Below are 24,904 nucleotides of genomic sequence, written 5' to 3'. Positions count from 1 at the left end.
ATATAATTATAATGAATAATATACATACAAAATGCTGTTTTAAGTTAACATTTTAATATATATTTATTTACAGCAAGCTTGGCATATTGTCGACATATGTACATATGTATGTATTTTTCATATAATCTTGCATCAATTTAAAAAAAATTTAATTAAAATTACTTAAACATCAATTTTGGCGGTGTTATGCTCAAAACTATAAAATATGTTACAACGCTTTTAAAGCCGATTGGATATTTCGACTAGAACAAACAAAACGGTCATAAACTTACATACATAGAAAATAAATCATTTATTTAAAAAATTTTCATACGCCACAACATAGCTACAACAAAAAAAATAAATTTGTGGAATGTGAAAATAAAAACTGATAAGAGAGATCGAAGCTGAGAGTTAGTCACAAATTCGTTGTCATTTCCTTCCTAAATCTTGTGAAATGCAGACTTATTTAGCTTGTATTTTTTTGATCACTTGCTTTCCTTGCTACCTGGGAACCTCCCTGTTTTTGGATAATCGTTGTGGATATTTAAATGTAGGCAAAGTTGTCAATGGACAGAATGCAAATCAAGAATACGCTGCTTGGATGGCAGCTATAAGAAATGAGACCGATTTTTTTTGCGGAGGCACGCTGATTCACAATCGTTCGTATATTAATAAAAAAAACAGCAGTTATAATTTATAAAAGCCACTGTTTTTTTTAGTTTTTGTTTTAACTGCCGCCCATTGCACGCACAAACGAAAAAAATTGTAAGTAATTTAAAGATTTTAAAATTTAATCAGTCGAAGATAAATTATTCTGAATGAGCTGTGTACGTAGTCTTTTCGGTTTAACATTTGACTTCTCTTACGCATACTAGTAAGTGCGAATATTTAAAGCCATCAAATAAAAATATTATTTGAATATGATAACAGATTTGTAAGTTTGGGAGCATACAACAAAAGTGATCCTCTCCTTGAGTACAATGTCACTACTGCAATAGTGCACCGTTTGTGGTCCATACACAAGTATCAGCATGATATATGCTTGCTGAAATTATCAAGAAGGGTCGAGTACAACCGTAAGTGAAATCTTTGACATATTATTATTAATTAACATTATCATTATAAAATGCATTTCTCTGCAGTCCGCGTTCTTCCGATCTGTATAATTGTGGATAAGAATAGGAGTTTGCTTCCGGCAACGTTTAAAGCCTTTGGCTGGGGAATAAAAAGTGACGGCATGGATTCGGATATACTTCAAACATTCACACTTAACCATTTAAATCAAACCAAGTGCAAAAGCCGCTTGGATGTGACTCTCAGTTCGGACGAGATATGTGCAGGTGCCTATAACAGCGATTCCTGCAATGGCGATTCCGGAGGTCCATTAAGTACTACTCTGGCCCTTAATGGCAGTAGGCCGCGAATTTCAGGTCGGTATCGTAAGCTTTGGCCTAAAAACTTGCAATGGCCCGGGAGTGTACACCAATGTGGCTAGTTATGTGGACTGGATACAGAAAAACCTAAACGACCATGATGATTCTAATAAGCCACAACAATCTCCGCCTGCAATAATTCAAGACATGTGGTTGCACGGGGACTGCGGTGGCGAAACCATGGCATCAATTTTACAGGCCGAAATTTTTGGACTTAATTTTAGGGCCAAGGGAGTGCTGATCACAGACCGTACGTATCTATACAGTAAAAACTATTCTAAACCATTTTTTATTTAATATCGAAGTCTTAAGTTTAAAGTAAGACTAACAAGATAGGAAGCAAACTTCGGCAGGCCGAAGTTCATATACAACATTAAAATTATGATTTGCTTGCGTATGTGTTTAAAAAAAATGAAGCTATGATGATTTGCAGCTTAATTATTCGATAATTATTCGATTTTAATAAAATTAAAAGCATAATTTTTTCATTAATGTAAATGGACCAAAAGCCAGCCCCTATGTCATATATATACAGCTATTTCATATAATCGAATCTTGCAAAAGCTTAAGTTATTTATTTCTGTACGTCAATGGATAAATTTCCCTTACTGGCTTACATACTAAGTTCTCGGCCTAACATTAAGTTTAAAATATATGTAAACGGACGGAAAGGCAGACAGATCGATTCGCCTGTTGTTGCCAATAAAGAGTTTAAATATTTTTTTATACTTTATAACACACTCTGCAAGGGTATACAAATTCAGACCGTAGAAGTACATTTTATTAATTTTTTTTTTTTAATTTTTAAGCTTTTGGTTAAATAGTCTCTGTTCATTTTTAGGTTTTGTCATAACAGTTGCCAGAGACTTACCGGAAAACACTGCTGCGCTGTAAGTAATTTTAATTGTTTGATAAGTAGATATCGATTTTAGATATATATTAATTTAAGAAATTTGAAATGTTTTTACAACTATTCCACAGAGAAGTTGATGTAGTCGGAAAAGGACGGTCCCATGGTGAATACAGAGTTGACTTAGTCCTTAAGCACAAAATAAATGATATAGCTTTGCTAAAACTTAATCGACCGGTGACGCCACCAGGTAACCTTTTTGTTATGGTTTATCCAACCGATCACACAACTTTGTCTTTCGCAGACGGAATAAAACCAATCTGTATGCTTTCAAACACACAACTCCAACGGAAAGGGGAACCTAATTCGCCCCTTTTTGTATTAGACAACGTGCGAATTTCCGCTGTTAACGTTGAATTTGTTAATCCCCTTGAGTGTTCATTCAGGACCCAGAGATCAATCAATACGAATGAAATTTGTGCGAATGCTCTTTCTGGAATGAGCCATACATTTTTAAAACCTGGCGACATATTGGGACAATAGGATTATGATTTCGGAAAAAGAACGGTTCGTTTTATTTGGTTTGGTAAGCTATTCATATAATGGTTGCCACATTCTTACAAATGTTATGAGACAAACTGAGTTGATCGCAAATGCGATGAAAAAATATTAAGCTAAGCAACCAACTAGAATGGCTTTACCAAGGTTTTAAATTTCGAATAAACTATAAAATAATTATAAAAATAAAATATAAAATTTTTAATTTTTGTAGTCTTTGAAATTTATTTGAAGATTGTTGTTTGTATTCCACAAAAAAAAGGTTTAAAGAGTGTTATTATTGCCAGCATTAATATTAATATTATTAGATTTTATTGAATAAATCGATTTATATTCAAAATCGATCAAGCAATGCTCTTTCGGACAGATTATTCTAAATAAAGGGTCGATCGTTTTTTCAGCCGTGTACACCAGCCTAAACTTGTTACAGCCGATTTTACAATTTTTGACGATTTTAAACGGACCGATTAAGGAATTCTGACTTAACTATTTTTTTTTTTGTGGTTTGAGTTATTTTCTTTACAATCTTACGTCATGGAATTTTTACAACTTCTCAAGAACTATTTTTTTTAACTTTTCTCTTTTTATAAAGAAAAGTACTTTATGTTCCACAAAGATATTTTCAGCGGATCCGGCATACGTTCATATATGATATATTCGTCGTAACCGGCTTATTAACTAACTGCAACAGAAAGAAGCCTTTTGGAAAAGCTTCAATTAGACAGCCTAAACTAACTTGATATCGACTCGCTATATAATTATAATGAATAATATACATACAAAATGCTGTTTTAAGTTAACATTTTAATATATATTTATTTACAGCAAGCTTGGCATATTGTCGACATATGTACATATGTATGTATTTTTCATATAATCTTGCATCAATTTAAAAAAAATTTAATTAAAATTACTTAAACATCAATTTGGCGGTGTTATGCTCAAAACTATAAAATATGTTACAACGCTTTTAAAGCCGATTGGATATTTCGACTAGAACAAACAAAACTGGTCATAAACTTACATACATAGAAAATAAATCATTTATTTAAAAAATTTTCATACGCCACAACATAGCTACAACAAAAAAAATAAATTTGTGGAATGTGAAAATAAAAACTGATAAGAGAGATCGAAGCTGAGAGTTAGTCACAAATTCGTTGTCATTTCCTTCCTAAATCTTGTGAAATGCAGACTTATTTAGCTTGTATTTTTTTGATCACTTGCTTTCCTTGCTACCTGGGAACCTCCCTGTTTTTGGATAATCGTTGTGGATATTTAAATGTAGGCAAAGTTGTCAATGGACAGAATGCAAATCAAGAATACGCTGCTTGGATGGCAGCTATAAGAAATGAGACCGATTTTTTTTGCGGAGGCACGCTGATTCACAATCGTTCGTATATTAATAAAAAAAACAGCAGTTATAATTTATAAAAGCCACTGTTTTTTTTAGTTTTTGTTTTAACTGCCGCCCATTGCACGCACAAACGAAAAAAATTGTAAGTAATTTAAAGATTTTAAAATTTAATCAGTCGAAGATAAATTATTCTGAATGAGCTGTGTACGTAGTCTTTTCGGTTTAACATTTGACTTCTCTTACGCATACTAGTAAGTGCGAATATTTAAAGCCATCAAATAAAAATATTATTTGAATATGATAACAGATTTGTAAGTTTGGGAGCATACAACAAAAGTGATCCTCTCCTTGAGTACAATGTCACTACTGCAATAGTGCACCGTTTGTGGTCCATACACAAGTATCAGCATGATATATGCTTGCTGAAATTATCAAGAAGGGTCGAGTACAACCGTAAGTGAAATCTTTGACATATTATTATTAATTAACATTATCATTATAAAATGCATTTCTCTGCAGTCCGCGTTCTTCCGATCTGTATAATTGTGGATAAGAATAGGAGTTTGCTTCCGGCAACGTTTAAAGCCTTTGGCTGGGGAATAAAAAGTGACGGCATGGATTCGGATATACTTCAAACATTCACACTTAACCATTTAAATCAAACCAAGTGCAAAAGCCGCTTGGATGTGACTCTCAGTTCGGACGAGATATGTGCAGGTGCCTATAACAGCGATTCCTGCAATGGCGATTCCGGAGGTCCATTAAGTACTACTCTGGCCCTTAATGGCAGTAGGCCGCGAATTTCAGGTCGGTATCGTAAGCTTTGGCCTAAAAACTTGCAATGGCCCGGGAGTGTACACCAATGTGGCTAGTTATGTGGACTGGATACAGAAAAACCTAAACGACCATGATGATTCTAATAAGCCACAACAATCTCCGCCTGCAATAATTCAAGACATGTGGTTGCACGGGGACTGCGGTGGCGAAACCATGGCATCAATTTTACAGGCCGAAATTTTTGGACTTAATTTTAGGGCCAAGGGAGTGCTGATCACAGACCGTACGTATCTATACAGTAAAAACTATTCTAAACCATTTTTTATTTAATATCGAAGTCTTAAGTTTAAAGTAAGACTAACAAGATAGGAAGCAAACTTCGGCAGGCCGAAGTTCATATACAACATTAAATTATGATTTGCTTGCGTATGTGTTTAAAAAAAATGAAGCTATGATGATTTGCAGCTTAATTATTCGATAATTATTCGATTTTAATAAAATTAAAAGCATAATTTTTTCATTAATGTAAATGGACCAAAAGCCAGCCCCTATGTCATATATATACAGCTATTTCATATAATCGAATCTTGCAAAAGCTTAAGTTATTTATTTCTGTACGTCAATGGATAAATTTCCCTTACTGGCTTACATACTAAGTTCTCGGCCTTAACATTAAGTTTAAAATATATGTAAACGGACGGAAAGGCAGACAGATCGATTCGCCTGTTGTTGCCAATAAAGAGTTTAAATATTTTTTTATACTTTATAACACACTCTGCAAGGGTATACAAATTCAGACCGTAGAAGTACATTTTATTAATTTTTTTTTTTTAATTTTTAAGCTTTTGGTTAAATAGTCTCTGTTCATTTTTAGGTTTTGTCATAACAGTTGCCAGAGACTTACCGGAAAACACTGCTGCGCTGTAAGTAATTTTAATTGTTTGATAAGTAGATATCGATTTTAGATATATATTAATTTAAGAAATTTGAAATGTTTTTACAACTATTCCACAGAGAAGTTGATGTAGTCGGAAAAGGACGGTCCCATGGTGAATACAGAGTTGACTTAGTCCTTAAGCACAAAATAAATGATATAGCTTTGCTAAAACTTAATCGACCGGTGACGCCACCAGGTAACCTTTTTGTTATGGTTTATCCAACCGATCACACAACTTTGTCTTTCGCAGACGGAATAAAACCAATCTGTATGCTTTCAAACACACAACTCCAACGGAAAGGGGAACCTAATTCGCCCCTTTTTGTATTAGACAACGTGCGAATTTCCGCTGTTAACGTTGAATTTGTTAAACCCCTTGAGTGTTCATTCAGGACCCAGAGATCAATCAATACGAATGAAATTTGTGCGAATGCTCTTTCTGGAATGAGCCATACATTTTTAAAACCTGGCGACATATTGGGACAAAGGATTATGATTTCGGAAAAAGAACGGTTCGTTTTATTTGGTTTGGTAAGCTATTCATATAATGGTTGCCACATTCTTACAAATGTTATGAGACAAACTGAGTTGATCGCAAATGCGATGAAAAAATATTAAGCTAAGCAACCAACTAGAATGGCTTTACCAAGGTTTTAAATTTCGAATAAACTATAAAATAATTATAAAAATAAAATATAAAATTTTTAATTTTTGTATGAGAGGTAGTCTTTGAAATTTATTTGAAGATTGTTGTTTGTATTCCACAAAAAAAAAGGTTTAAAGAGTGTTATTATTGCCAGCATTAATATTAAAAACTGTTTTAAAATGATAATTTATGGATTTTTTATTTCTTTTTGAAATTTTAACAGTTGTTTTATAGGCTTTTAATTTACTTCTAAAAAAATTTTTTCAGCTTTATAGACAAAAAGGGTGTGACTTTTAATTTCAGCTTGACAAATAACGCTTGCTTTCTATATTGTAATAATATAACTTAATTCTTGCGTTTAATTACTTAAATTTATAAGAATCCTCAAACTATTGTTTGTCTGGATACAAATCCCATTGAATCAAAAATGGTAAGAAACTATACCAAGTAGACTTGTCCTTCAGAAATATAGACTAAAAGTCAAAAACAAAGCAATTTTTTCTATCCTTGGATGTCATTCTGGTTGGGAAGGTTTCTATGCCATAAATAAATTTGTATAAGTACAACAAAAAAAGCAAAAATACATTATTAACTGATATTGCAAATTAAAAAATAATTTTTTTACCTTTGCAGAGGTATTATAATTTCATTTCAGTTTGCAACGCTGCAGCGTGGTTCCGTCAGAGGCCAAAAATCAAAAAATTTTATGACATATTTTTTAAGCAAAATGTATCAAAATTGTCTCTTAAAAGTCCAAACTTCTCTTTGGCATACCGGATTTTACTAGAAATCTAACGGTACTTTCTAAAAATAGATTTGCAATCGTGAACACGTGTTCATTTTGGCAACGCAGCTGCGCTTTGGAAGTTATTTCTCTCTTTCAATTCGCCCTTTAAAGTGATCAGACGTACGCTGCAGTGCTCCGATTTGAATAATTTAACATGAATTATGAAATTGAAGGTATTTACTTTAAATTGAGATATTAATAATTAACTTTCCTGAAAAAGTTCTTTCGTAAAACTAATTTCATCGAATAACCCTTTTTTGTGTATTTTTTTAAAGTATATTTTATGTTTAGTTAGACTTTTAGTTATGTTCCAAGAAAACCCAGAACTTGGTTTGTATGTTTTTGTGATCGTCTTATTTTAGGTTACTAAATATTTTAAAATTAGCTGCCGAAATTTGCCGATGTGTGTTTTCTACTAATATTACTAAAGCAGTTAAAGGTGAGTCTTTGCTTATTGTGCTGTTGCGCTGTTGCTTTGTCTTCGTCTTTAGTGGTTTGTGTTTTTGCAAAAATATTAATTTGTAAATTATTATTTAAATTTTGATTTTGGATTTTGATAGGTGCATCGCAAAAATGTGTTTTTCCACGTCTGCATATTTTTAATATGTGGTGCACAGGTAATGGAACCAACGCCGAAAAAATGAGGAAATGAGGCATCGGGATTCAAAATTAATGTGGAGAAATTTGAAAATTACGCGCTGGATACAGCCAAATATCTTATAGCTGCATATCCATGGTACTATTTACCGGCTACCGTCCATAAGGTCTTAATTCATGGTTCAGCTGTAATAGAGTATGCATTAGTGTCGATAGGAGAGCTTTCAGAGGAAGCAGCAGAGTCCAATAACAAGGAACTAAAAAAATGTAGACTTCAACACAGTCGGAAAGTATCTCGTACTTTAACAAACACAGATGTCATGAACTATTTATTATTGCGTTCAGATCCATTTTTAACAGGACAGAGACAACTTCCTAAAAAAGATAGGTCGAGTTTGCTTACATCTGTCTACGAATTACTTGACGATGCTTTATAATTTTTGTTTCATTTATATTTTGTTTTTTGATTTTTATTTTAGTTTTTTAAGAATATGTATAACTACGAAAAATATCTTCCATACCAAAATCGTAATAAATTAGATTAAACAAATATGTTTTTATAATTCGGTATCGATTGTTCCTATGGGAGCTATAGGATATAGCCGATCGATAAGTCCGATTTTTGTTGCTATATGTTTAGACAAATTTGCTAAATTATTGTTATAAATTTCAGCACGTTATGACCATTATTAGTATTTTTGGCCGCTCTTCCATACAAGCGGATCCACTGTGCGCTGTGAAGGAGACCATTTCCTTCACAATCGGGAAAAAAAAATAAAAAAAAATCATAGCATTGATGTTTTTAAATTTTTTAAAGTTCTTTGATATTTAGTGATATTTTATTATATTGAACTTACGGTTAAAATTTGATCAAAATATGACGACTTTATCATACAGCTCCTTTAAAAACAATCGAAATTTAAAAAAAAATTGAAAAATAAAATTGTAACTTTAAATTTTTTTCTAAATTTTGTTGGACAAAGTAATGATAGTTTCGATTTACACATTTAATTTTATATATCTCTTAAAACGGTATCATATAGCTGCCATACGAACGATCGAATAATTAAGGTGAAAATCATCATAGCTTTGATGGATAGAAAAAATATTTAATTTATGCAACAACAGCAAGGGTATATAAACATCGGCATGCGATGTTTGCTTCCTTTCTTGTTTGTATAACAATATCAAAATATTTATATTTAATCATTGCTAAAATTTTAAGACTAGTTATTTGTTGAAAATTTTTTAGCTACAACTGCAGCACGATTAGGTATTTTTCTATCGAATGTAATCGATAGCCCGTCTCCCACCACTACCAAACCGCGGTGCTATCGAAACCGTGCTACCACATACATATTTTTTCAGCCAACTAATTCTGCAGGAGTAGAATTTTTTCCACCTAGTGGTATTCTTTGAATTTACACTTCCACCAGGCCAGAAATTGCCTAAGCCGGAATGCCGCGCGACTACGACAGGGACTACAACGAGGACGCCGCCGACTATAAGAGGAAGCGACGCGACGAGGAGCCAGCGGCGACCGGTGCTCCGGAGACTCCGGAGGCGGACGGCGGCGGACACACCACAAGCCACGCCGCGCTCCGGGACACACCCCAGTTGAACGAGAAGACGAACGCCTACCTGCAGGAGTGCTTGCTGGAGAAGAAGACGCTCGAAAAGAAGCACATCATCACCAAGCGGCTGCTCGACGACGGTAAGTTTGACCCTGGGACACGTAAGACCTACTTAAGCGGAGCTAATCGATTTTTCACGGCCCCGCAGAAGTGGAGAAGATCTTAGTCAGCGGCCGCATACCCAAGCCCGAGATCTATGCCAACGTGTACAGTGAAAAGCCGATCCGCGTGGCCCAGAAGGTGTTATTTCCGATCAAGGAGTATCCCAAGTTCAACTTTGTTGGCAAGATCCTTGGCCCCAAGGGCAACACGCTGCGCCAGCTGCAGGAGGAAACCATGTGCAAGATGGTCGTGATGGGGCGCAACTCGATGCGCGACCATGGAAAGGAGGAAGAGCTGCGCAGCTCCGGTAACCCAAAGTACGCCCATCTCAGCAGGGATCTGCACGTGGAGATATCCACGGTGGCCCCTCCGGCGGAGGCCTATCACAGGATCAGCTACGCGCTGGGCGAGATCCGGAAATTCATGATACCCGATGCCAACGACGACATTCGGCTGGAGCAACTGCGCGAGATGGACGGCAAGGAGCGCATGTACAAGAAGTCTCATCACTATTCCAAGTCGTACGGCGATCATGGAGCCTACAGTTCTCGGTAAGCTCGTATATTTTTGTTGTTTTAAATCGTATACTGAGTATTTCGTGTCGTCACAGCACTCCACCTCCTGCTTCCTCCAAGCCCAAAGTTTATTCGATTCTGGAGAAGGCACGATACGTGATGGACGATCCCAACTATGGCATTGTCAAAACACACAGGTTGGATAAGTTAAATCAAGTTAATAATCCTTTTAGAGGCCGTTACAGAGGGGGCAGATCCAAACGCTATTAGAGTTTATGTTCATGGTCAGGATCACCAGCTGAATCAAACTAGCCTCTCATTTTGATCAAGCCCCATTAACGAGATAATATCGAGAGGATTACCATACAAAATTCATTGGAATCATCCGACCTTAACGTTATAAGCAAACAGCTTCAAAAGTCATTAAATAATTATAGAAAGTGTGTGTTTATATCAGTTTCTTAAATCGTTTAGGTCTCATTGGTTATTTCAGTACAAATAAGATTGAATGATTTTAATTTCTTAAATCATACATAATCGGATGGCTTACCGACCAGAACTATTTGACAGTGCTAGATTTTTAGAGACGAAGATTTTTATTAAGTAATATTAACACTATCAAATAGGTTCCCAGACAAAAGACTATCATTTCTCTGCAATACTATGCAATGGTTCAGGACCTTTATTTTAATGCTATACAATTTTCAGTAGATCCAGGGACCATGAGCTTTACGACCACCACGGGGAATACGATCGCTATGCCACACCGCCGCCCCAGACATCCAAGCACTCGACCCACCACGCCCAGTATGACAGCAGCTCTTACGAGCGCGACTACCGGCGTGAGTATCACCCACACTCGTCCTCTTCTTCCTACGCGGCGGCCTATCCAGGTAAGATATCTAGCGATCTAGACCTATTAATCTCTTCCCTCAGCAGGCATGTAAAAATAAACAAAATGAAAAAAGAAAAAGAATGCGACAAATAGCAATGTAATCGTTTAAACTCAAAACGCGCAAATCAAAGAAAAAACTCGAACGCAAAACAAAAAATATCCAACTAAGCGACGAAAATTGAAAACGCAAAATACAGAAACCGCCACCAAACCGCGTACCAAAATTATGATAAACGGCAACCCATCCCGTTTTAACAAGATTTTAAATGCACTATGCCTGAACAGAGGCGAGCTCAACTAAAGCGTACAGCGACAATTTAATCATCTTCATTAATTGGACGACTACTAACATACTCACAAGAAGCGAGAGCAACAAATAAAACAATATCGACTAAACAACCAAATTACTTAAATTCACACTTTGAAAACAAATTCATAAAACTTCATGCCACAAAACGCAATAATTATTCGTAAAACATGTTTTTAAATAAATTCCAAACTGGAAGGTTTGTGTAAAACCTTTTTTTTTAACGTGGAAAATGCATTTCACTCAATAGAAGAACTTTTCGTAGGGTGTAGTGCATTCAAAACCGGTTAAACAACTTATTTTTCTTTTTTTACAATGTATATATGTTAAGCAAACAAAAACAAAACCAAAAACAGCACCACAGAGACAAAAACAATTTAAAATCTAAACAACAAATAAAATTCTTTCCAAAATAGCAAAACCAAGCAATGGTCGTTCATCATCGTCATATCGACCAACAACCTCGGGCTCGGGATCACATTCATCTGCTCACTACGAAACTGGATCCCGATCTCGTGAAAGCGTGCGTTATCGCTCGGCTCCATATCCGAAAATACGTTAACCCATCGATTTACCAAAATCCCAAGAAACCAACAACAACAACAACCCCAACAACAACAACAACCACAACTAAACAAAGTTAAGCAAAGTATAAAATATATTCCAAACAAATTATCAAAAATGTTTAAAGTCAACAAATCCAACTATGCACACCTATTAAATATACTATCTAAACAAAAATCAAATGAAAAACGTAACTTTTTATTGCAATTGTTGTCCAATATTTGAATTGTGTTAAAAACGAAATCATCAATGCAACAAATTTTATCCTCGAAATCATTGTAAAAATAAAACAAAACCTAAATACCAATGAAAGCTATTTAAAGCGAATACAAAAAAAGAACAAAACACAAACAAAAATCCCCAAAACAATTAATTAATCAGTCCGTAATGTTAGACTAAGCTTTGGAAATATTGTTTCATAAGATTATGGAGATAAAACCAACAATAAAAGCAGCAAATAAACCCCAGATATATGCCCAACGACAAAGTAAGTATTTATTGCGGTCAGACGAATTAACAACAAACAGCAGCAGTACAAAAATTAACCCAATGCCGGCTTCGTTATAAATTCCCACGAGAAACGAGTATTGTGAAACGTTCAACGTTGTCGTTTATAATTATGATTTCCCTTTATTTTGGTTGTTCTTGCGAATCAACAGTTGTTTTATAACTTAAATATTATTTTTAACATTTAACCAATAGGCCGATTAGAACTAAATGTGTTTGCCGCAAAAATATCCCAAAATAAAGAAAATAATAATCGACGAATTCTGTTTCATTGGCTCGACATTGCTTGGGTTATATCCTTGGCGTTTCCCAACAGAGAGTTCAAAAGTTCATGGCACCATCTAGGAACATCAGGCTGTCCACAGCCGATATGGCCATTTCCACGTCCCTCTTTTGAATGGTTTTCTTCTTAGACTGAGCGGTATACGTATAGGATTCGCGGGACAATGAGGCGATGAATAATTCCACGGCTTTGGCCACCGTAAACACAGCTTCATTTGTGGCCACTTGCATATCTGGATCCAGTTTCATTATGTTCCGTATCCTGGCCAAGGGAAGTTGTGTCATCTTGGCCTCGTGATCGGCAGAAGGTTTGTGGCCATTCGTTACTGTTACTGATAGATCAATTATTGAGGCATTATCCTATTTATTGGTGTTTGTTCCTTACCCGGCTTGTCTGCAAGGGGTTCTGTGGTCGATTCCTCTGGAGGACTGTCTGGCGTTTCGTCTACAACTTCGGGGGGTTCCTCTGTTTCCCCTGGTTCGTCTGCCTCCGTCTCCATGGCCTGTTCCAGTTCCAGATCGTGTTCTTCCGAGAATTCGTGCGCAAATAAGTTTTCGCTGGCCATTGTTTATCACAAAAAAAAATACGAACAACAATTTTAGGGATGAGCAACACAGTTGCCGCCAAAAATATCGATAGTGAAGGGCTGGCAACTCTGAAATCCTGGCGGTTTTTAGCTTTTTTCAGCTAGTTTTCCGGGTTTTCCTAAGAAGAAACTGCGTGGGCTCCAGCACTCATCATTCACTATATGGGTTCTATAGATTCACTACATGGGTTCGGTTATGCAAATAAATGAAAAATGCAGAAGAAAACTTAAAATGTTCCAAGCAGCTAGTCCTTAAAAATTTTAATGTTTGCGCTGATATAATAGTGCAACAGAAATTTGTTTTCTTTTGTATATCAAATATTATGGACATTTATTTTATATTGTTTGGATAAGCTTACAAGTTTTAAATATTATTCGTATATTATATATTTTGGCTTTATCATATTGCCACTAAAAGATTTTTTGTGAAATCACAAATAGTTATCGGTCTGAAAAGCTCGACAGCCCTGAAATTCGAAACGTTTGACAGCCCTGCGGCCATTTTGAGCACTGTTATAGATACAGTTTTTCAGACTGTGTGTTTTCGGTTGAGAAAAGTTCCTTTAATATTTGACTGATAAAAATGGAACCTCCAAGCGAGTTTACTGAGAAGCCCGCAACTCATGACCATCAGCCGCGTCTGAATGAGGTGGCCCAAAAGTTTCTGGCCGATTTGGACGAGGAGCGCCAGCGTTTGTCCGCAGAGTTCCCACTATGCGCGCTGCTGATCGACGAGGGTAAAATCCATTTGGCACCATAAAAGTGCAAAATAATGTAATAATCCGCACTTTGCAGCTGTGGACCGAGTCTACTGCACTGGTCGCATTCCCGGCAAGGAGTTCTACGCAGATGTGTACAAACAGAAGCCGATGAAGATAACCCAAAAGGTGTTCGTGCCCGTCAAGCAGTATCCGAAGGTGGGTCAATATATGGGTGTTCCCGAGTCCTTGTTAATTCCTAACACCTCCTCACAGTTCAACTTCACTGGCAAATTCTGGGACCCAAGGGCAATTCGCTGCGCCGTCTTCAAGAGGAGACCCAATGCAAGATAGCCATCAAGGGACGCAGCTCGATCCGGGATCGAAATAAAGAGGAGCAGCTGCGCAGCTCGGGCGATCCGAGATATGCCCATCTGCAGAAGGACCTCTTCCTGGAGGTCAGCACGGTGGCCACGCCGGCGGAGTGCTACGCCCGTATAGCCTACGCCTTGGCCGAGATCCGTAAGTATCTAATTCCAGACAAGAACGACGAGGTTTCACACGACCAGATGCGCGAGTTGATCAAAATGGATCCCGAGTTGGCCAAGACCATACATGGGCCCAACCTGGAGGCCTACAGGTAAGAGGACATTCTAATTAACCTCTGTATACCAAAGTGACTTACCTAACCATGGTCCTAAATGCACCTGGAATCGTTTTAATTAATATAACTCAAATTTGATATAGACATTAATAAAAAAGTCATTTAAACATATTTTTAAAAATAATAATTGCATGATTTCTTGAAAATTAAATATACTGTTTATTAAAAACTCGTCTAATAATTTAATCTAGAGACAAAGACTTTCCTAAAAGTAGATTAGATGGTATACAGAGGCTTAAGATAGGGAACAGGTATCTAAGTTAAAATGTTAATTACAGATCTGTCTTCGACAAGAAGCTTGGAGGCAGCAGCAACGGGGCCCCCAAATACATCAATCTGATCAAGCGCGCTGCGGAAAATCCGCCCGAGTAAGTTACTTGTAAAGTATAATTTTGTATCATTTAATGACCCCACCAGGAATAAAGGACCAAAGCGTCCCCGCGTCTGATTAGTGCCTTGAACCCTAGCCAACGTGCGTTGATATGCCAACTAACATTGTTATTCCTTATAGAGTCGATGAGGCGGAGGAGGTGGCCTACGAGTATGAGCACCGTATGCCCCCCAAGCGTGCACCCACGGGCTATGAGTACAGCAAACGTAAGTGGAGCCCTTGCATGCTTTTCTAATCCTTTCAGCCGTAGATTCGTAGAGCCGGGGTCTATTATATAAAATCGCCCCTTACCTTCCACGCACTCCCCAAGTCTTGTGGGTTGCACTTTGGTTGGGATTCCTTGGGCAAGCTTGTAGTATCATTACCAATACCAATAAATGAACAAGAATTTATTAATGCCAAAAGTATGTAATACTTTGTAATGATTAATTTAAAATAACAAACAACTTTTTTATATAGCAATGATTGATACACGCATAACTTACTAAAAATAATAATGAACCAATTTTATAGCACGTCCATCAATAATACCAACAAACGCAGCGGCATATAAACGTCCATATCCGACTGACATGAAACGTATGCGCGAACCGCCCATCAAGTCCTATAAGCCCAATCCGTATACCATACTCAAAAAATATAAATAATAGTACCGAGCTGCGCCACACACCGCTATAAATGATAACTAAGGACGATGTTTATGTTATAAAACCCATAATGGGAACACAATGAATATACTTAAAATTGAAATTGTTCTTGGCCTAACAAGAAGAAAGCAGCATTTAAAATGATGCTATTAACAAATAACATTTATAAAAACGCGCACTTGCGCTATCAATTCCCAAGAACATAATATTAATCTTAATTTAAAATCGCATAAACCTACATGTTCGAACTGTTGGCGTGCAGGACAAAGTCTTTAGGCCTAGGCGAGACTTCTGAACCATGTCAACAGATCACATAAGCCCAATATATACTATTATGTTAAATAAATGATTTCCTGAGTTCGAAATTTTCTGATTCTCAATATGTGTAATAAAATAAAACGCAATCAATAAATTTAATAAATACTGTTCCAACAGATCCAACTATAATCGAACCGATTATATTAACCCGATCCTCCCCTTTACAATCAATATATGCATACGTATTTAAACACATATGTCACTAGCAGTACATTCAAATAAATTAGTGAATTAATAAAACGGAATAAAATATCTCATTGTTCAATAAAAAGAAAATAAGTGCAGCTCACAATCCATTTTGGACATCAAGATATCAAATGGCGTTTGAAAATAAGTTAATAAACCATTATGAATTTATAAACAAAAAAGAAAGAAAATTGAATAAACAATAAAAGTTGCTGCATAACTAAAATATTTCACATTTTTTCCTAAAACAATTTTGATTTACATCAACCGACGGGTAAGTAGTTTAACATTTTAGTGATATTGAGTTTAAATTAAGGACAAATAAATAAAGGTTTAAAAATGAAAATCTTCTTTTGTTATTTACTTGTACGGATTGTAAATATTAAAGATTCACTTTTGGGTATTTTGGATACGGTTTCATAAGATTTTAATTTATTTTTATATATGTAACAAAGTTATTGCAATTGCCAGGCTTCTCGAACTAACAATTATATTGTATTGGCCTTCCCGTAAAGCTGGCAAGCCAAATCTGTTTCTTCAGATCGCTTTCACTATCTTTTGTGGGGTTCTCTTGTGAATAATTTTGTAATCGATGCAGGATTCTTTGGTAGACCTCAAAAGCAGTTTGTGCCTGGCCACAACGACTCTGGCCACAGTGGTCAGAGAACTGGTGTTCCTCAACGTAAGTATCATCCAGGATGATAGCGGGATTCTCGTTTTGCGGTATCATCTGATTGATGGGAACTTATTGTGATTTTCTTTAAAAAAAACTAATCGACGGGAACTCACCTTTGCTGTTGGTAGAGGCGCTGATTTATTCCGCTGACTAGCTGTGTGTCCCGGCCGCTTTGCAGTTAAAGACTGAGCCGGAAACTAAAGTTCTCGCTTGAGGCTTGTGCCACCGCCACCACCACCATCACCACCGTTAGCACCACCCTTAGGAGCCACCATATGGCCGCCAGGCCCTGCGCACATTGCGGAATTCCTCCTCCACCGAAATGCAGCTGCATTGTAAGGACCTCAGCGCTTTGTTGTCCTTGTCGCGCGTGTGTTTACCCCCTCCCACTCACAAAAATCCTGTCGACCATCATATAGGGGTGGATTTCGTTGAATGGATTCAGCTGGGTCTATAGCAGCTCTAGTTTATTTCAGTTTTATATCCAACAAAATTGCATACATCGTTCTTATGGTTTCATAATCTGTTTTTATATGTATTATGTATATATAGTATCCTTCACAATGATTCGTTAAGCCACTTGGTATCGCATTTTGTTCCGCTAAGTTAAAATCAACTATTTACTAATCTCTCGACTCATTAAGCGCAAGACTAAAGCAATCACACTAGGCTAATTCGATACTATAGACAGCTTTTCTAAATTCAAGTAGTTGTTCACAAACAATAGTATAATATTTCAAAGGAGTCCAAAAACATCGATATTGGAAGTAGAGGAAGCAGAATTGGAAGTGTAATTCAAACAATCTATAGCTCGAGGAATTTTGCTTCCCCGAAAGTTCGATTTCCTATATAATACAGTAACAAAGCAACACCTAACTAAATTTGCCAAGCCATCGATTGCCTCGGATCGCAATCGTCTGTGACCCAGGGGACACGTCCCAATGTCAAGCTCATCTGTTGCGGTGCGCATCTCCAAACGTAATGCCGGTGGTGCAGATTTTAGAGGGCTCTTGAACTTGGCCCGCTTCAGAATCGGAAGGTCACTGCCAGTTGGAGAGCGACCAAGAGCAGGCCGAGCAGCCAGAGGCTAATGTCCCGTCCGTGAGGCGCCGCATCCTTGGCGGTCGAGGAGGTCTCCGCCGAGGCCGGAACTGAAGCTGGAGCCGGGGTGCTTGGCTCCGGTCCAAAGCGAATGGTCACCTGGCGTCGCGCATTGGGGAGTACGCTGCACTCGTACCGCTCCTCCGTGGCATTGGACGCCAGGGGCACGGTCAGGGCGAAATGGCTGTCCAGACTGTAGATCTTGTTGAATATGTTTCGACCGCTGGAGACGAGCACTTTTTCCTTGTACCACAGAATCACGTGATGTTGTGCTTCAAAAAACGACAAAAATCAATATTTTGTTTGTAGCTTTTCAGCAAAAGCAAAAAAATGTTCATAGTTTCATCGCTTAGAAGACTTTTGTAGTACATTGTAAAATAAATAAATTGTTAACTTTTACCAAAAAAATTCTTTTTGTTAATACAGTCGAAAATTCAAAATGCAGACAACATTGCGCCCTTAAAAAATTAATAACAAAAATGTACGCTCTTTTACCAAATAATTTAAATTTAGTTCAAAAACCTAGAAATCATATACTTACAGCAAATTAAATTAAAAAAAAAAATTATCCGATTTGGGGAGAATTTTAGACTTCGTTTTTAAGTCATTTTTTTTTATAATTGTGTTATTTGTCAAACCTACCGTTGTAGTTCTTCACAGGGCAGTCCAGCTTCACACTGGTCGTGTTTATCGGCACATAGAAGTTAACGTCAGTCTGCTCGAAGTAGGGATCGGGGATTTTGGGACCTGACGTGGTTTTGGCCAGATTTCCTGGAGCCCGCTGCTGCTCCTCCTCATCGTACTCGCTGTAGTCAGTGTCTCCAGCTGATGTAGCAGTGGCTCCTCCTCCAGCTCCTCCCCCATTGCCACCTCCAGCGGTTGTTGAAGATTTGGCTGGGAGTGCCTCCGGCAAGGTCAGCACACCTGGAATGGATTTTAATTAGTTTCGGCCCCACACACACGCACCTAATGCTGCACAGCTAAAAAATAGCTCAATACAAATTTGACTTTGGCAATTAAAATAGTTTTTTTTATTTTTCTGATCCTTTTTTTTTAATTGTTCTTCCGCCTTTAAAGTTTTTTATTTTTATGCTGGTAGTGCAACGTATAGTAAGGGGCTTTATTAAAATATTTGATCTAAATGATAAATTCTTTTTTGATATAACAATCGGGCCTCTGTTTGCAAGGTGACTTCGAGTTCAAGAATTTGGTTTTACCTTCGTTTGTACTTTTAAAAACTAAATAGATTTACATTTACCTAAAGCCTATACTCAGCTAGTATGTTCGCTTGAATTTATTTGAATTTCTTTTGGTTTGAATTTAGAACATGGCTTTCAGCATTCCTAAGATACTCAAGAATGTTACCTGGCGAATATAATAGAAAAGTAGGACAACAAAAATTAGCAAAAAAAAAAAATGTTTCAATGCCCAACAAAAGCTTTGTTTTGGTATTTTGTACAAAATAAATAAACCAACGGTGTTACATTTGTTCATGTTACATGTTGCATTATAAAGCAAGAAAAATGTAAACTTTCATCATCATTGTTAAATTACAGTTTCAAAAAGTTTCTTTTCTAAAATGAAAATTTTGCGAGTAACCATGGAAACGATTAGCATATCATATCAATTTTTTAGCCGTGTATGCATTGAAAAGCACTCGAGAAGGTACTGGGCCAGATTTCCGTGTCTGGCTATAGTTTCGAAGCCAGCCTAAGCCCCAAAGACAGCGGATGGCAACATAAAACCATTAACGGAATACGGAATATGCCGCCAAGCCAAGCCCCTTTTTTATATTTTCCCAGGGAGCGTGTCAACGCCCATTCTGGAGTGATATGATGGTTACAACTCCTGCTGGAGGTCAGGTCACGGAATGAAATTCTTTTCGGGAGTACTCAGCATATGCAAGGCACACACTCGATATTCCAGCGAATATACTTATACATACATATATGTATCTGGATTTGGCTCAAGGATATATGTACATCACTTTGGTTGCGTCATTTGCACGTTAAGCGCATTGCTTAATGGCTGCGAAAATTGCCAATTTACCAGATATTCGTGGGTTTATGTGAGGCGGGTGTGTGTGTGTGTGTGTGTGTGTGTGTGTGTGCCAAAGTTATTAGTTTTGTTTACACTCTCGTTAGGAAAAATGAAAAGACATCGGCAGACATGTCGGGACACCTTTCTTAGCCTTGGCGTAGTTACCGCCTTGTGTTTTCCCGGAAAATATGAATGGGGTCATCGGGAAATGGGGATGATTTTATCGTTCTGAATCATAAAAACAATACGGATCATGTTTAATTTATTACTTGTAGCTGAGTGTGAACCCAGGGGAGTTTCATAGCCCAAAAGTATGCCACAAAAGTGTTTACCAATATTAAAGCAGTCATTAAAATTGCAGAAAAATCAAGATATAGGGGCGTACCCAAAAGATAAGTAAGAACTTGGAAACTTTTCGCATCCGATTTGAAAACATAAATTGAATCAAAATACAATTTTTATTTTGGTTTTTATAAATATTGCTTATCATGAATACGCCCCCTGAATTTATCATATCTAAAGCTTAGAAATTTGACATGTATTTTTGGGTTCTCACTCAAATACAAAATAAACAACTACAACGTTTTAATATAAAGTGTAATAACTATTTTTTTATTACACTACCCATATATACTCCAAAATAGAAAAAAAATATTTTCAAAAAAATTTAGCATATTATAAATTTAAAAATTATGTATATTATTATGAAAGGTCAACCCAAACCTAAAATTAAATTTTATATTCTTTACTGCCCGAAGCTTTTACAAACTTTCCAGGGTCAAGCGCCTTATGTGTTTGTAGAAAGTCAAGGCACATCCGTTTAAGGGAAACTGTCAACTCATATGACAGACTCATTCAATCCCACGCTTCTGTTGTCCTCTCCGTATTATAATTAATATCGATAAGCCGCACAAATAACCCTGGAACGCACGCATGATACGGCAATTACCTCGCGTATTCTGTTCCCTTTGACAGCTCATCTACCACAGCTCCCCAGACCCACTCCCAGTTGCTTAATTATTCAAGAGCCACTTTAATCATGTTGATATTTTTAACGATGTGCTCATTTCTCCCCATACCCCGGCCACCCTTTCCATTTACTGTTCCACTAATTTCTCTATTTGGAAGCACTACACAATGCTCGTACACGTACAAAAAATGCATTTTAGTATTTACTGATCAATAATATTGAATAATGTTGTTTCTTACAGACTACGGTCATTTTAAGGATGCTTACTACTGTGAAATATTTTTTTTTTGTTTTTTTAGATCTAAGCCTACCAGCTAAGGTGATAAAAAAATAAAAACTGTCACTTTTAATCAGTTGTCATTGTATTTTATTTGGTATAAAGTTCATATTTTTTTGTTAAACTGCGAATTTATAGGTGCGTATTATAACCTCTGAAGGTCGTAGAAAATTACTTACAAAAAGAATTCGTAACCGAAAAAAAAGTGATGAATGCATGTCGAGAATTTTTTTTCTTGAAAATATTTCCGGTCTGAAAAATGTTTTCTTATCGTTTAGAAATCAGCTTACTTGCACATTAAGTAAATCAGATTTTGACGAAATTTGAGTTATACTTATTTAATAAGACCAAGAATCATACTTGTAAATTAAGATATCTTATAATCGATACACCTGATACAATTTGTATAGCTGATGATAACATGTTTTCGCTCTGTGTACCATCTTCATCTTCAAGACATGCCCTGCTTACAAGTGGTTCCCAAATTGTCGTCAATTCAATGAATGACACACGTTCTTTCAACCCCCCCGCTCCCTCCCCCTGGCCCTTCCCCAATTTGCCCACTTCATACCCGCCCCCTTTATTAACTCCCAGTGAGCGTTTAAGGAAAACTTTGCCATAAACGTGGCGACCCTATGAAGCACTTTTGCTTTGATAGTTTTGGGTGGCAGACAAGTGTTTTATGGAGTTTGGAGCCGGTTCCATGTGGGGATGGCGAAAATGCAACCTCTGCTGAATACCTAACCATTTAGCTAGTATACAATGATATGTGTGTATTACGAGTATATGAATGATGATTATGATTTTTATAAATTCATATGACTAATTTTTAATCTTTCTATTTGTGTATATATATTAATACTCAATAATTTATTTCTATTTATTCCGATGAATCATATTCTTTAACGGATACTTAATATTTTAATATATATTCTTGTTAGCCGCAATGATGCATTGAAATTCTTTTCCTTGCAATTATTTAAAGAGAGAGCTGTGAATAATTTAAATGAGCTGGCATTCCCTGCTATGTGAAGATTCTGCTTTTTGGGTCAGCGGAAAAAAACGGGGTAATGTAATCCATCGATTATTTAAGCGCCTGCAACTCATACACAAACACAAGTGCCGCAGACATTTTCCCCAGGATTATAATCTCTAGATTATGCAAATTAGCGCCCATGAGTGGGTTAAAAGAAACAGCAAGCAAACAAAAATTTTATAAGTATTTCTTTGTGCGCCTTGAGAAAATTAAGCCATTGAGGGGCCTCTACTTTTACATGGAACCCGCATATGTTTCCTAAAAAAAAAACACTGCACATAAAGATTACAAATTGAGTCGATAATTAATTTGTCTGTTTTAATGGAACTCAATATGCGGCAAAAGATGTGAGAGATGCAACCGATTTTTACCTGGAAACTGGACAGATCCACAGGCGATAAGAAGCAGCAGCCAGAGATGCCTCATTTCGGTCGCTTGTTTATGATTGAGGGGAACAGGGTATGGTGTGCCAATCTCCACTCCTTGAAATCCTTTTCGCCTTTCGGTGTTTCTGTATTTCAGCGGTTGCAGAACCCGTTCGCTTTTTGCCAACTTCGAGGATAAACGGCGACCGAGACACTGAACTTTGTTTTTGTCGCTAAGGCTTTTCGTGTGTTTGCTGCCCCTTTGCGTGGGCTGTCGTTTTCGATTCCGTTGTTCGTCGAGGACTGCCAGTGGGAAATATGTAGTGCGATTGCGAATGCCGACGGAGGGATTCCAGGTACAGTGGTACATCTTAACGAAAACTAATGCTCTTACAGTACATGCTTAAAACTGAGTTAATATGATAAAAAGAGGGTGAAAGTAAATAGTCAGTGTTTGCTATTCAAAAACCAAAATCTTATTAGATTTTCATACATCGACTATTTAAAATTAATTTCTTAAACGGCTTTAATTTTAGGGAAACAGAAGAAGAAAAACTAAATGACAACATATTATGTATTCAAATATTTAAATAAACTACATCAAATAAACTAAGTTAGCAAAATATGAAATGTTTGAAAGGGATATTTGGTATTCTTGAATTTTGATAAAAAAAAACATTTAACAATTGTATTGACAACTTGAAAAAAACAATTTTCCAAAAAGAACACTTAAGACTATTTTTATGTCATTTAAGATAAAATAAGCAAACCATAAGTTTGCCAATATTGTTTAATAACATTGTAAGGATGATAAATAAAGAATAGTTTGATTAAAAGTTTATTACTTAATAACTATATTTTGTATTAGATAGTTAATATTTGTTATAAAAAACTTCAAGTTTTAAACGATATATTAAATGAATGAAAGGAAATTTTTAAGGCTTTTTATTGCTCACCAGGATACTCACCGGGATAAGCAATGGAACGACACAATTTTGAAAATCTTAAAAGAGGTTTCTTAACGCTTAATATTTTTATTGTTTTTCAGTTTGGTTTGATTTTTCAAAAACCGATGTGCCAGTTATGGAAGCTCCGCTGTACGTGCTTGCGCTCTAGAATGAAGGAAAAGGAGGAAGAGAGTGAGCATAATATCCGAATAACTAAATGCCCGAAGGCGCGGCGGAGAGCAGATGACTCATGTTGCACAGTCGCAGGAGTGCCCTATTGGAAATCCTGAAAGGCGTCGCAATCGCTGAACTAAGAAATACAAATTTGCAACTTGGCAGGACAGGACCGAAGGCGAAAGAGAGAGCCTAGGTCAATTCCACTTTCCAGCATTCCCTTGCAGTTGGTGCAATCTACCCATCCCACTTCCACCCGCAGCGATTTTCCGCGTTGCCAACTGCCTAAGAGAATGGAAACTCTCAAAACCTCTCTTAAGCTTCTGGAGCAGGGAGTCTGCGCGGCTCTTGGAACATTTCAATTTCCCGAGCGGTTGCATTAGAAGTCTCACATTTTAATGCTGTCAGCATTCTATTCTTCCAGTCTTCTGCTGGCTTTTAACTTTGTTGTTGTCGCCCTTGTTGTTTGATTAATTTGTTTTCAAAAGAAACGAATTCTCGGAAATTCTACGAATGCATTCCAGTGCCAACACACTGGTGTGTGTAAATATAAATATTTGATTAATATCCACGCCCATTCAATCCCCTTTTTATTCCCATTCCCTTTTTTCACCGCACAGAATCCAAATCTGAAGCCCCTAGGAATTGTTCTAAATTTGCGGATGTTTACAAGCTTGGCACCCAAAAAAGACGACAACGCAAACATAGCACCACTCACACTGAAAACAAAACATTCTCACAATTGGAAAGCACTGAAATTGGTTGAAAATCAAAACAGCTTATAAAACTTATTTTAATTCGATTTGATTAATCGTGATTAATATTTTTCATTTTTTTTTTAAGAATTAAAAGTAATAAATTTACAAGACTATAAATAATTTGTCTTTTTTACTTTTGGTGAGCTACTTAAGTGATCTTAAGTGATAATAATTACTTTGCTAGTTTGAGTTTATCACTCAAACAGTTTGCTTGTAATTTTCAACCAGTGCAAAAATAGGTTGGATTAATTTTTTCGAGTCAAGGCTTATAAAGTCTGCTAAATTGAATTTTAACGAAAACGTCAATCTAAAACGTGCTTATTAAATAAAGCAATCAAT

General features: G+C 36.5%; 6 protein-coding genes and 1 pseudogene across 10 annotated transcripts; 4 read left to right on the top strand and 3 right to left on the bottom strand.

The window, feature by feature from the left end:
* The first annotated feature begins 315 nt into the window (after positions 1–315).
* Positions 316–2,998, top strand: LOC128255357 (serine protease grass-like). Of its 3 annotated transcripts, none has more exons than XM_052984905.1 (7): positions 316–641; positions 702–747; positions 913–1,058; positions 1,125–1,665; positions 2,257–2,305; positions 2,397–2,515; positions 2,570–2,998. In XM_052984905.1, exons 4-7 carry the CDS (start codon positions 1,389–1,391, stop codon positions 2,806–2,808), a joined length of 684 nt encoding a protein of 227 aa, XP_052840865.1. In that variant the 5' UTR covers positions 316–641; positions 702–747; positions 913–1,058; positions 1,125–1,388; the 3' UTR covers positions 2,809–2,998. The 3 variants fall into 3 exon arrangements, 1 of the variants encoding a protein (XP_052840865.1); XR_008267653.1 differs by having other exon boundaries at positions 317–641; positions 2,365–2,515; XR_008267652.1 differs by having other exon boundaries at positions 319–641; positions 2,402–2,515.
* A 950-nt stretch (positions 2,999–3,948) lies between these two features.
* LOC128255356 (chymotrypsin-like protease CTRL-1) lies at positions 3,949–6,179 on the top strand (annotated as a pseudogene).
* Positions 6,180–9,238: 3,059 nt separating this feature from the next.
* LOC128255438 (KH domain-containing, RNA-binding, signal transduction-associated protein 2) lies at positions 9,239–12,410 on the top strand. 2 transcript variants are annotated; one of them, XM_052985037.1, is made up of 5 exons: positions 9,239–9,638; positions 9,707–10,211; positions 10,271–10,372; positions 10,887–11,068; positions 11,794–12,410. In XM_052985037.1, exons 1-5 carry the CDS (start codon positions 9,383–9,385, stop codon positions 11,937–11,939), a joined length of 1,191 nt encoding a protein of 396 aa, XP_052840997.1. In that variant the 5' UTR covers positions 9,239–9,382; the 3' UTR covers positions 11,940–12,410. The 2 variants fall into 2 exon arrangements, with proteins under 2 accessions (XP_052840997.1, XP_052840996.1); XM_052985036.1 differs by having other exon boundaries at positions 10,884–11,068.
* Positions 12,411–12,551: 141 nt separating this feature from the next.
* Positions 12,552–13,349, bottom strand: LOC128255439 (DNA polymerase epsilon subunit 4). Of its 2 annotated transcripts, none has more exons than XM_052985039.1 (2): positions 13,116–13,349; positions 12,552–13,056 (listed from the first exon to the last, which is right to left on the bottom strand). In XM_052985039.1, exons 1-2 carry the CDS (start codon positions 13,294–13,296, stop codon positions 12,770–12,772), a joined length of 468 nt encoding a protein of 155 aa, XP_052840999.1. In that variant the 5' UTR covers positions 13,297–13,349; the 3' UTR covers positions 12,552–12,769. The 2 variants fall into 2 exon arrangements, with proteins under 2 accessions (XP_052840999.1, XP_052840998.1); XM_052985038.1 differs by having other exon boundaries at positions 12,552–13,062; positions 13,116–13,344.
* Positions 13,350–13,808: 459 nt separating this feature from the next.
* On the top strand, positions 13,809–16,164 carry LOC128255425 (KH domain-containing, RNA-binding, signal transduction-associated protein 2). The gene is given in 7 exon segments (XM_052985023.1): positions 13,809–14,054; positions 14,113–14,234; positions 14,292–14,307; positions 14,310–14,655; positions 14,958–15,047; positions 15,191–15,276; positions 15,584–16,164. Coding segments are annotated over 7 exon segments (948 nt in total). The 5' UTR covers positions 13,809–13,900; the 3' UTR covers positions 15,718–16,164.
* Positions 16,165–16,410: 246 nt separating this feature from the next.
* Positions 16,411–17,143, bottom strand: LOC128255431 (ventrally expressed gene D protein). Its single transcript, XM_052985030.1, has 2 exons — positions 17,011–17,143; positions 16,411–16,951 (listed from the first exon to the last, which is right to left on the bottom strand). Exon 2 carries the CDS (start codon positions 16,949–16,951, stop codon positions 16,703–16,705), a length of 249 nt encoding a protein of 82 aa, XP_052840990.1. The 5' UTR covers positions 17,011–17,143; the 3' UTR covers positions 16,411–16,702.
* A 180-nt stretch (positions 17,144–17,323) lies between these two features.
* LOC128255424 (uncharacterized) lies at positions 17,324–23,069 on the bottom strand. Its single transcript, XM_052985022.1, has 3 exons — positions 22,693–23,069; positions 18,641–18,922; positions 17,324–18,270 (listed from the first exon to the last, which is right to left on the bottom strand). Exons 1-3 carry the CDS (start codon positions 23,054–23,056, stop codon positions 17,924–17,926), a joined length of 993 nt encoding a protein of 330 aa, XP_052840982.1. The 5' UTR covers positions 23,057–23,069; the 3' UTR covers positions 17,324–17,923.
* Between the last annotated feature and the right edge of the window lie 1,835 nt (positions 23,070–24,904).

Source organism: Drosophila gunungcola, assembly GCF_025200985.1.
Source record: "Drosophila gunungcola strain Sukarami chromosome 2R unlocalized genomic scaffold, Dgunungcola_SK_2 000011F, whole genome shotgun sequence".
Taxonomy (NCBI): Eukaryota; Metazoa; Arthropoda; class Insecta; order Diptera; family Drosophilidae; genus Drosophila; species Drosophila gunungcola.
The sequence above is the reverse complement of the archived record's forward strand: the minus strand, read 5'-3'. Positions and strand labels throughout refer to the sequence as shown.